Source organism: Nothoprocta perdicaria, unplaced genomic scaffold (assembly GCF_003342845.1).
Source record: "Nothoprocta perdicaria isolate Ctin4 unplaced genomic scaffold, notPer1 scaffold_17, whole genome shotgun sequence".
NCBI classification, from domain to species: domain Eukaryota; kingdom Metazoa; phylum Chordata; class Aves; order Tinamiformes; family Tinamidae; genus Nothoprocta; species Nothoprocta perdicaria.
Window position 1 is genome coordinate 4,920,048 of NW_020454871.1, and position 15,375 is coordinate 4,935,422.

At 42.9% G+C, this 15,375-nt stretch overlaps 1 protein-coding gene and 1 non-coding gene across 3 annotated transcripts; both read left to right on the forward strand.

Annotated features, from left to right (window-relative positions):
• Positions 1 to 3,965: 3,965 nt before the first annotated feature.
• On the forward strand, positions 3,966 to 14,304 carry RBMX (RNA binding motif protein X-linked). 2 transcript variants are annotated; one of them, XM_026036011.1, is made up of 8 exons: positions 3,966 to 4,091; positions 4,292 to 4,398; positions 9,724 to 9,895; positions 10,978 to 11,094; positions 11,421 to 11,535; positions 11,641 to 11,766; positions 11,841 to 11,944; positions 12,428 to 14,304. In XM_026036011.1, exons 1-8 carry the CDS (start codon positions 3,983 to 3,985, stop codon positions 12,742 to 12,744), a joined length of 1,167 nt encoding a protein of 388 aa, XP_025891796.1. In that variant the 5' UTR covers positions 3,966 to 3,982; the 3' UTR covers positions 12,745 to 14,304. The 2 variants fall into 2 exon arrangements, with proteins under 2 accessions (XP_025891796.1, XP_025891797.1); XM_026036012.1 differs by having other exon boundaries at positions 12,437 to 13,374.
• LOC112944564 lies at positions 4,149 to 4,221 on the forward strand. The gene has a single exon (XR_003248801.1). It is a non-coding gene; the product is annotated as a small nucleolar RNA SNORD61 (small nucleolar RNA).
• Positions 14,305 to 15,375: the final 1,071 nt, after the last annotated feature.

A 15,375-nucleotide genomic window follows, 5' to 3' on the forward strand; every position in this document is an offset into this window, starting at 1 on the left:
GCGGCGGCGGCGTCACGAGGGCGCTGCGCCTGCGCGCGGGCCCGAAGCTCCGCGCGCCATCTTGGGGCCGGGCGCCCTCAGGCGCGAGGGCGGCGGCTTCTTCCCGCGGCGGCCGTTAAGGGGACAGTCCCCTGCATTGCCCGTCACCTCGGCCCTCGCTGTTTCCCCTAGGCATAGGGCTCTTACCCCTGTGCTCTCACCCCGCACTCGGCTCCACGCGCCTGCGCTCTGTAATACCCTATTGCTTTCCGTTTTCATAGTATTTTTCCCCTCAAAGTCCGCAGTGGTGACTTTTACCAGAACCGCTTTTTGGTTTTTACCCTCAAGGATGGCAGAGAAAAACTTAAATAAGATGTTTCCAGCTTAGAAATTAGTAGGGGAAATCCAAGATTTTGTTTTGCACCTATATTAAGCCTAGTGACTTTTATTTCTTACAATGAGAGCCACTTTCTATGTGTGCCTGAGGGCCTCCAACAGCGGCACACGCAGCAGCTCTCCAGGCCCCGTGGGTCGTTTCCCGGGGCCCTGGGCTGGCCGGCTCCAGTGCCGATGGCAGGAGCACGCGGGGATGGCTGCAGAACCTGTTTGAGAGGCTCCACGTGACGTGCAAGCCATGGCTGCGAGCTGAGCGGCCTGGCAGGACCCATACTCCTGTTGAGGCACCGTGGTGAAGGCATCGCTATCAGCACCGAGCTGGCAACACCTCTGCTTTCCTCTACGTGTTTCCTATCCAGAAGTTGCAGCCTCTCAGTTTTCTGCCTCTGATGCTATGTTGACATTATCCCTGCACAACCACCCCACAAAACTCTTTACCCAACTTGGTAATCAGGTACGAATTGCCTTTTACATAGGACAGCATTAGGTGAATGAAGGAGAGGATGGTAATTCTTGTAGATCTTTGCAGCCTAACCAGAGAAAACTGAGCAGTCGTTTCATGCAGCTCAGCTATGTCCTAAGAGCTACGATCCTCTATTGCTAAACCACAGACTCCCACAATTAAATCCCAAATGGATGACTGGGGAAAAAACGGTCATGGAGCTGCAGTGTGGAAAAAGTGGACAAAATCTGTGCCAGAAACTATTGGTTTGTGCTGCTCTGATCTACTTGTCTGAGTTTTGTGCACAAAAGGTATTGAATTTCTATAAATATCTATGAATGTGTAACTGTCCAGAGAATGGGTCTTTGTGCAGTCTGTCACGGAAGTATTTATCTTTGAACTGAATGAATCAATTTATTTTTGAACTGAGCCTGCTAGAAGAGTGAGATGCTTGATGAAAATAGCAAGGTATGAAGGACATCTAAATTTCTGCACTTCATATGGGTAGATTTGCAGTTTAAATACAACTGTTGTTAAATGCCGTAGAGTTCGTTTGAGAGAGTGACGTAGGTGAAAGCTGCAGAAAAACTGAGGCTACAAATTCTGTGTGACCTCTCAGAAAGCAAAGTCTGAAGAATATCACGATGGAGAATAGAAATTGTAAAGGATCAAGCAATGCCTGTCCCATGCATGGATAAGGTGATATGCTGATGGACCATATTCTTTATCTCCTATGATCTTTACAAGACGATGTGGTTTGGGAAACGGAGACAGCATTTCGGAGTGCTTGAACCCAACCCACCTCCTACTGTTCCGCTGTGCAGCTGGGGCAGGTAATATTTTCTTATTGCTTTCCAGCTGGTTAGTTGTGGAGCCCTGCCAGCCCTAGAGGCTTCATAGCCTCAGATATGATACCTGATACCCCAGTACGTACAGGTGAGAGCCTGGAAAGCTGCCAGGCAGCACTGCTGGGTATGTAGCACTTGGAAAAGCTGTGGAAAAGCTACCTGGTGACCTGAGCAGCTGCTTTGGGTGCAGGATAGGAACGTGTCTGCAGAGACAGCTCCTCAGGCCTCACCAAAATGCATGGGGACTGGCCCAGGCATCTGCTTAGCCAAACCTTGGGCCAGGGCTGCACATGACCTTCCCTTCTAAGTCTTAACATGACTTTGCCATGAGAACCTGGAGCTGCTTTAAATCTTGACCTCTTCTAGGAACCTGCAATTCCTATCACTTTGCATCTCAATGAGATTAACCCTGAAGGGTTTTCAAAGAATGGGAGTGAGTGTTAATTTTAGGCTCTGGCTGGCAGTTTTCAGTGACAAATGCACACTGCATATTGGTCTTCTGTGAAGAATGAAGACAGATGCACTTGCAGAGAAAAGCCATTCTCTTAAAATTTTGTTTGGGTTCAACTGGGCCTTGGTGAGTGACCAGCTCAGCTAAAATATACCTTGAAGGGGGAATTTTCTATATCCATAATTTCCTCCCAACTTTTCCATTTTGAGATATCGGGGTTAGCCCATAAAAGAAAGCAGCCACAACTGAATTTCACGTGTATTTAACGTGATGGTTTGTAGTGCCATACGTTATTTACAGCACCAAGTTTTGCCCTGGTTTAGCTAAGCATTTTTCCCCTAGCTCTCAGTGGCGGTGAGGGAGCCCTGACGGGCCCCTCAATCCAAACCAAGCAGAGCTTCCCGCAGTGCCCCGGCTAAACCGTGCCCGGGGACATTGCGGCGTGCCCGGCGCGGGCTGCGGGCACGGCGGGTGACACGCGGGGCCCGGAGCCCGCGCGGGCCGAGCGCGCCCGCAGGCGGCGGCGCGGAGCATCCGGGCCTTCGCCGCCCGTGACGTCAGCGCTATAAAGGCCCGGCGCGCCTTTGTTCGCCCTCATTGCGCAGTTGCGGCTCGGCGGGAGCGGAGGTGGGTGTCGCGGAGCGCGCCGCGCAGGCCGCCGCCGTGGGCAGCGCGGGCCCCGTGGGGTTGAGCGGGGCTGGGCGGCGGCGCGGCGGCAGGGAGGGATGTGCGGCCTGGGGGCAGCGAGGGAGCGGCGCTTTGGGCGCGCAGCGCTCCGGGCGCGGCCTGCGCTGCGGCTCCCCGTGCCGGGCGGAGGGAGCCGCGTGGCCGTGGCGGGGCGCGGGGGGGTCCCGCGCGTGAGGTGCGCTCGCCGCCATTTTAGGTGCGAGGGGTTCTCCGCGGAGTCGTGTCGCGCGGGCCCCATCTTCCTCCGCGAGCAGGACAAAGAGGCGGCGGCCTCGGCCGGGGCGCCGGGCGGGCAGCCCCGAGCGCGGCTGCGGCGCGGGGGGCGCTTAGCGCCGGTGGGTCGGCAGCGAGAGCCCCTGCCGAAGGTGGCCGCCATTTTGTGGAGGCGCCTGGAGGCTGCAGAGGGTCTGACGCCCCCCTCCCTGCTGCCCTTCCCCGCACCGCGCGCGCGCCTTGCCGGGCCGCGGAGAGCGCGTGGCGGCCGCGCGCGCCTCCCCCGCGATGGCCGGGCCCACCCCGCGCCCCGGCCCCCCCCGAGCGCCGCTCCGCGCCTTGTCGGCAGCGCCGAGCGGGGAGCGCCGGGCGCCGTGCCAGGGGCTGCGGGCTTCGGCTCCCTTTGTGCTCGGCGGGGTCCCCGCGGCCCGGGCCCTGCCGCGATGGGGAGGCGGCCCCCAGGCTGGATCGTCGTGTAGGCCGAGATTGGTGCATGGTGTCACGGTGCTTTGAATGACACAAAAGAGGCTTAAATGTTGGCAGCAGCTGACTCTAAATTTATTATTTGGTTTTGTCTTGACGTAACTATATTAATTTACGGCAGAGCTTTGGAGGAGGGGATGCCAGTCGTTTTATTGAGCACAAAATGACAGTAACTGTGAAAGGTTTTCCGTTTTCATGTCTACTTTGTGTCCCTTTTCAGTGTTAATCAAGTGTATTTGAAATAATATGTAATGTGGAGAAGTAACTAGGTACCATTTCGTACATTTTTTTTTAGGTCTTACAATTGTTTCTTAGCTTGTCCTTTATACCTCAAAGTTCTTTATGGACATCTAGTTCAAGAGAATTGCTTGTATGTTTGAGGGAAGAGGCTGTAATCCGTGGAGTTGTCTGGAAGTCTCTGTTGTAGTTCAATGCTTTGTTAATAACAACCTTATGCTTTTAATAGGTCATTACGGAATCAAAATGGTTGAAGCGGATCGTCCTGGGAAATTGTTCATTGGAGGCCTGAACACAGAGACTAATGAAAAAGCCCTTGAGACTGTGTTCAGCAAATATGGGCGCATTGTGGAAGGTAAATAAAAAGAACTACTGGCTACTTGTAAGAGTGCTTAAGGGAAGGAAAAAAAGGGCCATGATGAATTTTGCTGTGTTGATCATCTGAAATGATGATGCTTTCATGTCCTCTAAGAAGTTCTGAGCCTAAAGGTTAAGTAAAGGTTAAGTGTTTTGCCTAACTCCAGAAAAGCGTAACACCTAATTTTATATCTGCAGTTCTTTTGATGAAAGATCGCGAAACCAATAAATCTAGAGGATTTGCGTTTGTCACCTTTGAGAGTCCAGCAGATGCGAAAGATGCTGCCAGAGACATGAACGGAAAGGTAGGAATTACGGCCAATCATATGTTGCCATTACTGCTCATAAATGATATCAATCTGTAGTGTAGATCAATAAAAGTTGGAAAGACACTGAGTTAAAAGATCCTGGAGATAAGTGATAATTCACAATCTAGTGAAATTATTACTTGCTTAATTTGAATGAAATTGGAATCACCTTCTGATTCTGGATTTGAGAGAAGTCTGGTTATCGGTTACACTTAAATTTCTTTTTCCCAGTTGGTGATGGAGAACTTTGTAGGCAGCTCTCTGTTCTTTTATGTCTCTTCTAATGTTTTTGTTCTATAGCGTTTGACTGTAGTACTGTCCAAAAGGCACAAATGTGGGAAGCGAAGCATCTCAAAATTACTAATGCTTCCCTCAGAGTTTCATGTGACCTGCCTACTATGCTGAGTGTTGATATACTATTTATTAGTGCATAGGTACCTTCATACATTCAAGTTGCATCACCTACTTACTTGACATATATAAGAAGTATCTTGCCAGTTAACTGTGAAATGACTTTGCCATTAACCAGGAATGGAATTAGCTTGTTTACATTGTACAGTGAAACCCTGTGATTTAAAGTGGAAAAACATTTCATGTTGTTTTTGAAAGCACTTGGAGCATAAATTTTGAGGAAAAACCTTAGATGGCCTATAGATAGTTATAGGCTATTGTGATCTCTGGAGGTCTCAGCAGGTCTCATTTGATATGTGCTTGAAAAGCAAGATGCAAATCTGCAATTTACTGGTCAACAGCTGGCTGACTTAATTGAGGTGATGTCTCTTTAGATTTGATTTTTAGGTTGTGATTATTCTTTATATGATCTAAACATCTGTGTTAAGATCATACTGAATTGGTCTAAATGCTCATACAAGGTGAAGAATCCTCTACTGATAGTGTTTATGTTAAGAAGAACTCAGGCTCTTGATAGCCTTATGTCTTTTTAACAAAATACATTGAGTTGAAAGAAAAATGTCAGTCACTGTAGAGTCAGTAAATAAGCTCAGTGAATAGTTCCACTTTGAGGATAAGAAAATGAGCTTTTTGTAAATGTTCGCACTGAACATTAACTGCTTGTAAGAATTTCCTGGTTTGAGTTTAATGTAATGCTGAACCTTGCAGCTGTGTTTGCTTACTTGGTGTTTGTGAACAACTGTGTCTTAAAACATTTTGTGTTACTTCTTTTGGAGACTTGTTGTCTCTTTAAACAAGTTAATCATTTCTGGAGAAGATGGAGAGTGACAACTGAAAGTCCAGTGACAACTGAAGTACTCGTCTAAATGTGGTTAAAGGTGCTCTTGCTACTTGAATTTACGTCCATTGTGTAGTCTTCTGCAGTACTGAAGACGTGTTGGCGGCAGTCCTTAAGCCTTCAATAACTCTGAAGTAATCATTCAGCCATACCCTTTTGTAAGGTAATTTCAAGCACTGTCAACTGTTTGACAGACTGTAAGGATTCAGTTGCTATTCCCAAGAAAAGTGTGGAGTGCACTTAACTGAAAATCGATCTGAAAATAAATGACAATCTGGTTTGGATCTTGAATCTTCTGGCATGTGCTTGATCACATCGGAAACATTCAGGAGAGAAGTGGCTCGTAAAGGAGTTGAATCAGATCTAAACCTTGTCTGAGGCAATGTCTACATGTTGTGGAATGTACCCCTACCTTCAAGAACTGCCAGAAAGTACTATATTGTGGGCCATCATTCTCCATGGTTTATATCTTAAAGTTACAATGTAAAAATATCTTCATCTGCTCTGGACTTGCATCAAACAGTGTATGGGGAAAAAACCTCCCTATTCAGGATTTGGCCAAGAATGACCTATTTAAATCGTAATACCCAAAGCTTTGTGCAGTTGTATGTTTCTGTATTGGTTTAACATGTTTCAATTGTGGATATCCAAGACTTAGAAGATGATTGTGAGATTGTCTCTTGTCCTCATCTTTAAAAAGCCTTCTGGAGAATAAATGCTGCTTGTACCGTAGTGGAACTCTGTTTCCCACATCAGAAGGAGGAGTGATGATTGAGGCATGATGTTGGAAGACATTCATCTAATCAGAATTTGGGATTTTGGGAGTGTTCTGAAGTGATCAGTAAAAGCACTCAGGTGCTGCATTTTCAGTCACTTGGAGAAGAAGCACTGTGCAGGCAATTTAAGCAACCTGCTTATTTTAAGTAGTTAGTTGAGCTGTTCAACCTGGGGAAAGTTCTGTATAGCCAGTCTCCAGTTTTCTCAAGTCATTCTAAAGGAATTTAAAACTGAAGCCAGTAGAAGAGGAGACTGACTTGAATAAATGCCATGAGAGTAAATCTGCAGCTCATTTTTAATCTGCAGATGTTCAGGAAGAGTGCATATCCCATGTTTTGTCTTTTCTGGGCAGATGAAGGGGATTAATATTTCATTCTAAAATGTAGCAAGCCTAGACCAGTCTTAAGTGTGCTTGCTGTGAATTTATTTCAGTCCTCTAGAAAGAGGTCAGGAGAAAATGTTTGACGTGGGAGGGAGGGACAGCAGCAGAGATCCTTCACTTAAATTATCTTCTCTGCAGAATTGGGTCTAACTAAACCTGACTGAGCAGCTCAGAAGATGCACTAGAACTATTCAAACAAAGCAAAATATTAGCATTCTTTAAGAAGAACTTGTACAGTAGTCAAGCCTGCATCCTGATGTCATGAACTACAAATCTGTACCTGGACAGAAGCATGAGTACTGCAGTGGACATCTGTGCCTTAAGCAGTTTAATGGTCTCTTGGTTTTGAGCCCCTGGGATAAAAGTGGACAACTAAAGAGGAAATAGGACCTTACAGGAGATATCTTGAATGAGCCAAAGGTTTAATTCAAATCAAGGCTTGCCAAGCCAGTTGGACTGTGTTAGAAGTTGGCAGCAAATACAATTCAGACTCATTTTGGATGTATTCAATGCTACAGAAGGTTGTCCTTTGCTAATCATCAGGAAAGAATTTCCAGAAGTGATATGGAGCATATGAGCATGGAGAAGCTCAGCCTGAAATAAGTCTTCATTTCTTGAATCTATTTGGTGAATGCAAGTCCTTTTACTGTGCAGTCAAGAAGCATGCAGAAATCAGAGTCATTACAGTATCAACAAAGAAGTGATCTGTTGGAGAGGAGAGGCCTGTGTGGTGTCAGCCTGCAGCTTCTCAACAGCTTCTTTTCACTCTTTCTTTGGAGACCTAAATTCTGCCTCAGCCCTAAAACTCTCTGAGTATTTACACTTTGTTTTAAATTCTAACATCAGCTGAGTGCAGGATACTTTTTTAAAATTGTTTGTGGTTCCCCAGTTCACCCTTACAAAGTTGTATCGATTGTTCATTCCTCGTTAGAGTTTTAACTACGATTGCCATTCATATCCTTATCCATAAGGATATATCTTATCCTTAAATGGATATGTATAGTAGACTTTCCTGATTTTTAGCACCCAGTTGATATAACTGAATGGTGCCTAGATCATATTGAAAATGTTCCTGTAACGCTAAATCACGGTTGTAAATGCCAGCAAGTGAGTGTTTATACCAACAGCTGGTGCTTTAGGCCCATCGAGAAAATTCCTTGCTGTGAGATGGCTTGTCTGAGTTCTCCCTCTTCATGGAGAGAGACCTTCTTTGTTTTCTGAGAAACTATGAAATGAATTTGTCCCTCTGCTTTAAAATAGGACAAACTTCTTGATTTTTTTTTCTCCTACTTAGTGGGGAAGAAAAATGAGATTTCCTTGAACCTAACTAAAGGTTGTCTTAGACCTGCAGATTAACTTTTAAGACTGTTTATATAAAACAAAACCAAATTTTGAGAGGAATAAAAAAACACCTTACTGAGGCAAAATACCTTAAATGTGAGGCAAAATGAAGTTGAAATAGTTTTAAAAAAAAATCCAAGATTCAGACAAGCTGTCAGGAATCTGCCATGAAATTGTGGACAGTAGTTGTCATGATGGCAAAACTCAAGGCTTCAGGCCATTGCTTTTATGTTATGGGAAGGATTACTAAGATGAGAGATGATGGCAAAATAGATTTAATAAGTTCCAGTGATTATAGGTACAAATGCTCACTCCTGGAATATTTCAGCTAGTTATGCCAAAGGCTCTTTGGTGAACCTTAGGTTTATAAGTATTTTTGTTTTATCAAAGTCAAAAACAATACAGCTTTGATAGTGCTTTTTTCCTTCCTCCAACCCCACAGTGTATTGAGTTGAACCACTGCTTATACACAGTTGCTTTTTTTCCCTCTCTCTCTCTCTCTTTCTCTCTCTAATATATAGCTAGTCCAATGTGTGCTGGTAGCCTACTTGAGCTACTGAAGTGCATAATTGTTTTTAGAAGAGTTTCAGTGGAAAAGGAAAAAGGTTAGAAGCTCTAAACAGCTACCAGCAGTCCAGAGTAACTGGACATGACTAGCAGTAATGTTCTTGTTCATTTTACAATTGAGTTTTATTTATATTTTTATATTCAACTTTCTGAAAGGCAAATAAAATTGTTTGCCATAATGGAAGTACAGTAACCTAAATGGCAGATGTTCTGTAGGGCTTGTGATCTTGGCTCTGTTCTAATTGACAAGTGTGTTGACTGACAGATTGCACCGAAATTTGATTAAGTTGCATTGCCAAATGTCTCACCACCTGCTCATGTATGAGACACAGTAGGTGACCACGGTTCCTGTTATTGCTTCCACCTTACTTCTGCTTCAGGAGTCTGCTCTGGGGGGATTTAAAAAAAAAAAAAAAAAAGTTGTAGAATAAAATGCAGCAGTCACTCTTTTTTTGAATACGCAACTTGAAACAGTAGAAAAGAGATGTGAACTCATTCAGTCTGCTTTGTAGGTGCTGAAATTACTTTTAAATACTTCAGTGATCATCGTTTTATCAGGACATCAAGAAAATGTACTGAACGGCCTCCCCATTGCCACAAACCCCAACTGAAGCTAAGATATCTTCAGCTTAATCCTATAACTACTGGCACAGTCGTAGTTTGGTATGAAAGTCCATGGCAATTGAAAATAAATTGGAGATCATAAATCATATTTCATTTACAAAATAAATGACATGGGGCTGCCGTAATCACTGGACACTTTTGTTTTGACTGAAAGTTCTTGCTGATGCTGCTCTAGATTTTTTCATCAATACCACAGGAATGAAGTACTATAGAAATTAGGCCCAACAATGCTGCTGAGTATATGGGGACTAATACTGAAGACTTGAATCAGTTCTAGAGTTGCTCTAACTTTATGACATGGAAACCCCATAATAAACAAGAGGGGCTTGATTTAAGAAATACAAACATGACTGAGCAATAAGTAAAGCAGCTTCTTCTTTAGTCATTAGATGGGAAAGCAATTAAAGTGGAACAAGCAACCAAGCCATCCTTTGAAAGTGGTGGCAGGCGTGGACCGCCACCCCCTCCACGAAGCAGAGGTCCTCCCAGGGGCCTTAGAGGTGGAAGAGGCGGAAGTGGCGTGAGAGGACCACCTTCAAGAGGGAGTCATTTGGGTATGTATTTACCTATCTCATTATATACTTGGACAACATACAAGACAATCTCATTGGAAGATGACAATCCTACTGGAAAAAAAAAATCAAACAACTGAATAGTGCACTCAATGTTCTTTATTAAATGGTGAAATATGATCCTGGCAGTTGTGTCAAATTTTTGATTAGGCAAGCACACCTTAAGAAAAAGCTTTCAAATATGAAGATTCCCTTCTACATCTAACACTCCACTTGACTTTTTGCTATGAAAGGAAAGCAAAACTCCTGCCCTGCACATGAGAAAGGAAGCTTTCTGGTATTCAAGTCGAAAAAGTGATTCTGCTACCAGGGAGAGGAGACTGCCTTTCATTCTTACTAGCAAGAGAGATAACCTCATTAAATTGTAGCAGTTTTAAGTGATTGATCCTTCCAGGTCCTAGTTGGAATTTGGGAAGCATGCCTTGCTTGTTGTTTAATAAATAGTGTGTTGAGCTGAAGCTTTTTGAAGTAGGAAGATCTGTACAATGCTTGATACTGGATATCCTTTAAGATGTATCTGTTCTCTCAGAGACTTTTCAGTATCAAAATGCAATAAAAGGCGAGCAGCACCTGAAGCTAACTTCAAAAGCTGTTTAAATGTGGAAAAATCCTGGAAATGCTGAAAATTCTGTTCTTGAAGAGTCGTGTACTAAGTCCCACAGACTGTGTAGTTCCTCTGTCCCTTGTTTAAGGCAGGATCTTCTGTAGTTCGTCTTTCCAGGTGGCTCCTGTCTTCTGAGAAGTGTAACTTGTTGAGCATCTAAGCTGTGACTGATCTGCAAGCATCAGTTGTCTTTTTCCCTTTGTGCCACAGCCTGTGCTTTTCTGGATCAGTTGTGTAAGGCAGATGGTGACAGGAATTTAGACTGTGTTAATCTGGTATGCTCTCAGTTGTGCCTGTAGCATCTAGCTGTGACCAAAATACAAACGAAAAAAAAAAATCTTGAGATCTGATTTTAGAAGTTGATCATAGTGATGATACAGCACTTCAGGTTGTCACAGTTCAGATTAGAGACTTACAAATGAACATCACAAGTAATCAGTTGGTGCATACCTTATCCTAGGATCTTCTCGAGGACCACTTCCTATGAAGAGAGGTCCACCTCCACGAAGTGGAGGTCCACCACCTAAAAGATCTGCACCTTCAGGACCAGTGCGTAGCAGTAGTATGGGGGGAAGAGGTAAGGACTTGATGAATTATTTTCTTGCAGTCTTGTAGTACTGTAATCTAGCTTTAGGCACAAATGAATTTATTGATGACTTTAAATGTCCTATGGGGAGGATATGTTGTTTTTATTAATTCTCCATAAAAATGTCATTTTAATTCATTTGGCCGAACACATTCCTCTGATGCCGCTTTAAAGCATACATGCAGAACTGTAAAATAACAAGAATACAGACTACAGTAGTTAAGTTTTGAAATAACTGTAAATGGTCTATTAATACATGGCTTGGAGTCTGTGGTTGTTGCCAATAAACTTTCTTAATTGGAACTGCTTCTTTTAAGCTCCTGTGTCTCGTGGAAGAGACAGCTATGGCGGTCCTCCACGCAGAGAGCCAATGCCATCCAGAAGAGATGTCTACATGTCTCCAAGAGATGATGGCTATAGCACTAAAGATGGGTAAATTCTTCTACCATTTTAGTGTGACTTAATGTTTGTAATTCTCTGGGTAAGGCCTGTGGTTTTTAGTGTGACATACAGCTAATAACTGTCTCTTCTTCCTAGTTACTCAAGTAGAGACTACCCTAGTTCCAGGGATACACGGGACTATGCGCCCCCTCCCCGAGACTATGCATATCGTGATTATGGTCATTCCAGTTCGCGTGATGAGTACCCCTCTAGAGGATATAGGTATCTACCATTGGATTTTTTTCTCATTATTTATTCTTGCTCTGATTCTACTGACTTGTACTAAGTCTTAGTAGCCTTTCCTCTTACAGCGATCGTGATGGATACGGCGGCGGACGTGACAGAGACTACTCGGACCACCCAAGTGGAGGCTCCTACAGAGATTCATATGAGAGCTATGGTAAGAATTACATTTTGAGAATTGTGTAGTAACTTGTACAGGTGTCATCCTGAATCTTTTACTAGAATGCTCATGTTTTAGGGAAAATGGTACACCTTTTCTTCCCCTCCCACAGTGAAAGTGCATTTTTTGGTTATCATTTGATCATCTTTTCACGTAAGCTGTAACTAAAGAAGCAAAGTCTACAGTTCAGAATTGCAACTATTTCTGGAAAATATGGCTGAGTTTCTTCTCTAAAATAACAAGCTGTTCTGGAGTACCCGGTAAAGAGCCTGCCTGAATAAACATCGTCTTCATTCCTTCAAAGTCTTTAAATCCACTCACTGCCTGATATGCAGCCCCCACTTTAAAAGCCCCTAGTGTGACAGATTATTCTCCATACGTATCAAAGAGTAACAGTAAACGCTTAATACAGCAATTCTGTAAATTCAGATGAAAATTGTTATATATAACTTATAGTGTTGCCATATTACCTGACCATTGACCCTGCAGGTAACTCACGTAGTGCTCCACCTGCACGAGGGCCCCCGCCATCATATGGTGGAAGCAGTCGATATGATGATTACGGCAGCACACGAGATGGATATGGAAGCAGAGAAAGTTACTCAAGCAGCAGAAGTGATGTCTACTCAAGTGGCCGTGATCGTGTTGGAAGACAAGACAGGGGTCTTCCCCCATCCATGGAAAGGGGCTACCCGCCTCCTCGTGATTCATACAGTAGTTCAAGCCGCGGAGCACCCAGGGGTGGTGGCCGTGGTGGAAGCCGATCTGATAGAGGAGGAGGCAGAAGCAGATACTAAAAACATTCTTAAACTTTTGGACCAAGACAGATTACTTCTTAAACAAACAAAAAGTGGAAGTTGTTCTATCTTTGCTACCAGAGGACTACTAAAAGGAAAAGTTGTTTTTACCTTTTTTTTTATTGTTGCCTGTTAAGTTTTCCCCTCCATGACTTTTATGCTTTTGTGAGGAAAAGTTAAACCAATGTTAATTTCATTTCAAACTTGTTAACATTTCTTTCAAAAAGCAGATGTTAATTGTATAAAACTTGAGCTGTGTACTAGTATTGTAATTTTCCAAGTAAAGTTTCCCTGAAATGCACACTTCCCATCTGATTTTCCTCATGAATGGAACAAGCAGTTCTTAAGATCTTCCACACAATATCCAGCCATCTATCATGGAGATGGAATGTTCTACATGTTCAGCTTCTCATTCTTAAACAAAGCCGTTGCTTGCGAGTTGGAGGGTGGTGGGGCTGTTCCACTCTAGAAGTTCAGTTTGGCTAGATAATGAAGTCACATGGTGTCCCCAATACCAAATGCCTTCAAATGTCTGTGTAAAGAGGAATTCAGCATATTGGTCAGTTAACCCCAAAAAGAAAAAAGCAAATGGATAATACTGTTCTTTGCCTTCCTACTATTTGCTGGGGAGTTTGGAAAGATCTCCCAAACAAATAAAACCATGTACGTGTAAGTGAGCAACAGCATACTGTAAAATAAAAGTTTGACCAATTCCATCAAAGAAGCTGCAAAACGGTGCTTACTCATACTGTTTCAAATTTATGCAACTCTGTAGTGTCTCACTTTTAAAGGAACAGCTTTGATTCCAAAGGAGAAAATCAGATAAGCAAAAGAAGTCTTTCTCCAACCTCTCAAAGGCTTATGGCTTCATAAAAACAAGTGAATCTTTCAGCATTCCACAACTGATTTAAAGCATCCAATGCCTGTGAAACAGCAAAGATGGTAAGCAAAGCAAACTAGTTTTTCAGTCTAAGTCAAAATTGACTCAAGTTATCCTCTAATACAGTAAGACAAGCTGCACGTCATGGCAATGGAGATGCTGTCTAGATTAAAAAAATGCTGCAGTACATTCAAACTTCTCTAAATTCAACATTTCTTCTTGGATAAAAGCATTTATGGCACCAATTTTGAAACTAGAGACATCAAAAATGCAGCTCACTGTGGATAGAATAAGGCAAACTAGGGTTGGGAGGGGGTGTTTTGTATTCAGAATCTTTCAGTGAAGATGCTTAAACAGGCTGCATGTAGTATATTTTAACAAAAACCTTGTGAAATCAGGAATTGGTTTAGATTGACAAATATCAGCTCAACTATTGGGATTTTGAAGCAAAGCCATTGCAAACTTGACGTTTAGTTGGATGCCTGACTGTTTAGTTTGACACTCCGTTGCAGGGATATTCCAGTACATGTGGCAGAACCTGTGGCAAGTTGTCGTGACTCAGGTAAAGCCATGAAGTTCAAAAGATGCTCTTGAATGTAGTAGACGTGAAGACCTCAAAATAAAAAAGCGCAAAACCATTGTACTACTTTTTAGTCCTCAATAAAATTTTGTCGTTCAACTTATGGATTTATGATGGCAGTGCACCATTGGAAAGGAATGAGAATCCATAAGCCATGCAACTTATCACTAAACCATTCCAGTCCATTCCAAGCCAGTGAAACTTCCACCACTTAAAAAGAGAAATAGTAAAACTTGCGACAGAGTAATCAGCAAACCCAAACTTGTGACTCTTTCGGAAGGGGGGGAACATTCTAGATTGACTCTTGCCCTGAAACATGCCCGTTTTCAGTTTGTTGTTATCTTATTTAGTTGCAGGTTGATTTTATTTGAAGATTTGAAGCCTCTGAACTGATATCAGCTCCTGTGGGTTAATGGCAGAGATGGATGACAGCTATACCAGTATAGAAGGTAATTCGCATGTTAGTAGCATCTAACTAGACTAACTGACTGACTAGATGATTTCTGGAGGTTGTGTGTTAATAGACCTGGGTAGGAATTCCTGATATAATCTCTAGTTTCAAGTCTAATTGTCTTTTGCCTGCAAATTCTGGAGGAGCAGAAGACTAAAGCAGGGCTATTAATTATTAAGCTAAGAATGATAGACTGAGACTTCGCATCTGCAGATGCAGTTTTGGTGCTACAGGTTATAAGTTATTACTACAAATGCATCTCAGTCATGCTGCAGAAATTTGCTTAATCTAGGAATCTTATTCTGTGGTAAGACAATGAAAAATGAAAATCTGAGTTAGAATAGTTAATATCTATACAGATATTTAATCAGTCTTATTAAGTAGGTAGAATGTGAAATTAAATGACGGAGTGTAGTTTTTGATTAAGATTTGTATCTCGTCTTCAAAAAGTTCTTTAGAATAAGTAATAGATTTCCAAGCAACTCAGAAATGAATGAAAGCTTTGTAGGTCAGCTGTGTTTCGTGGCTTTGAAGATTACCACATTAGTATTCTGTGTGACTGCAGGGACAAGCAGATAGAGGAACAACTGTCTTCAGAGTTTATTATATAAAGAGTGATTCAGATTTTGGTACTCTGGTACTCACCAGAAAGAAAAAAAAGTAAAAAAGGCAGTAGATGCTGTCATGCTAATAAAACTTTTTGGAAAACTCTTCTACCAA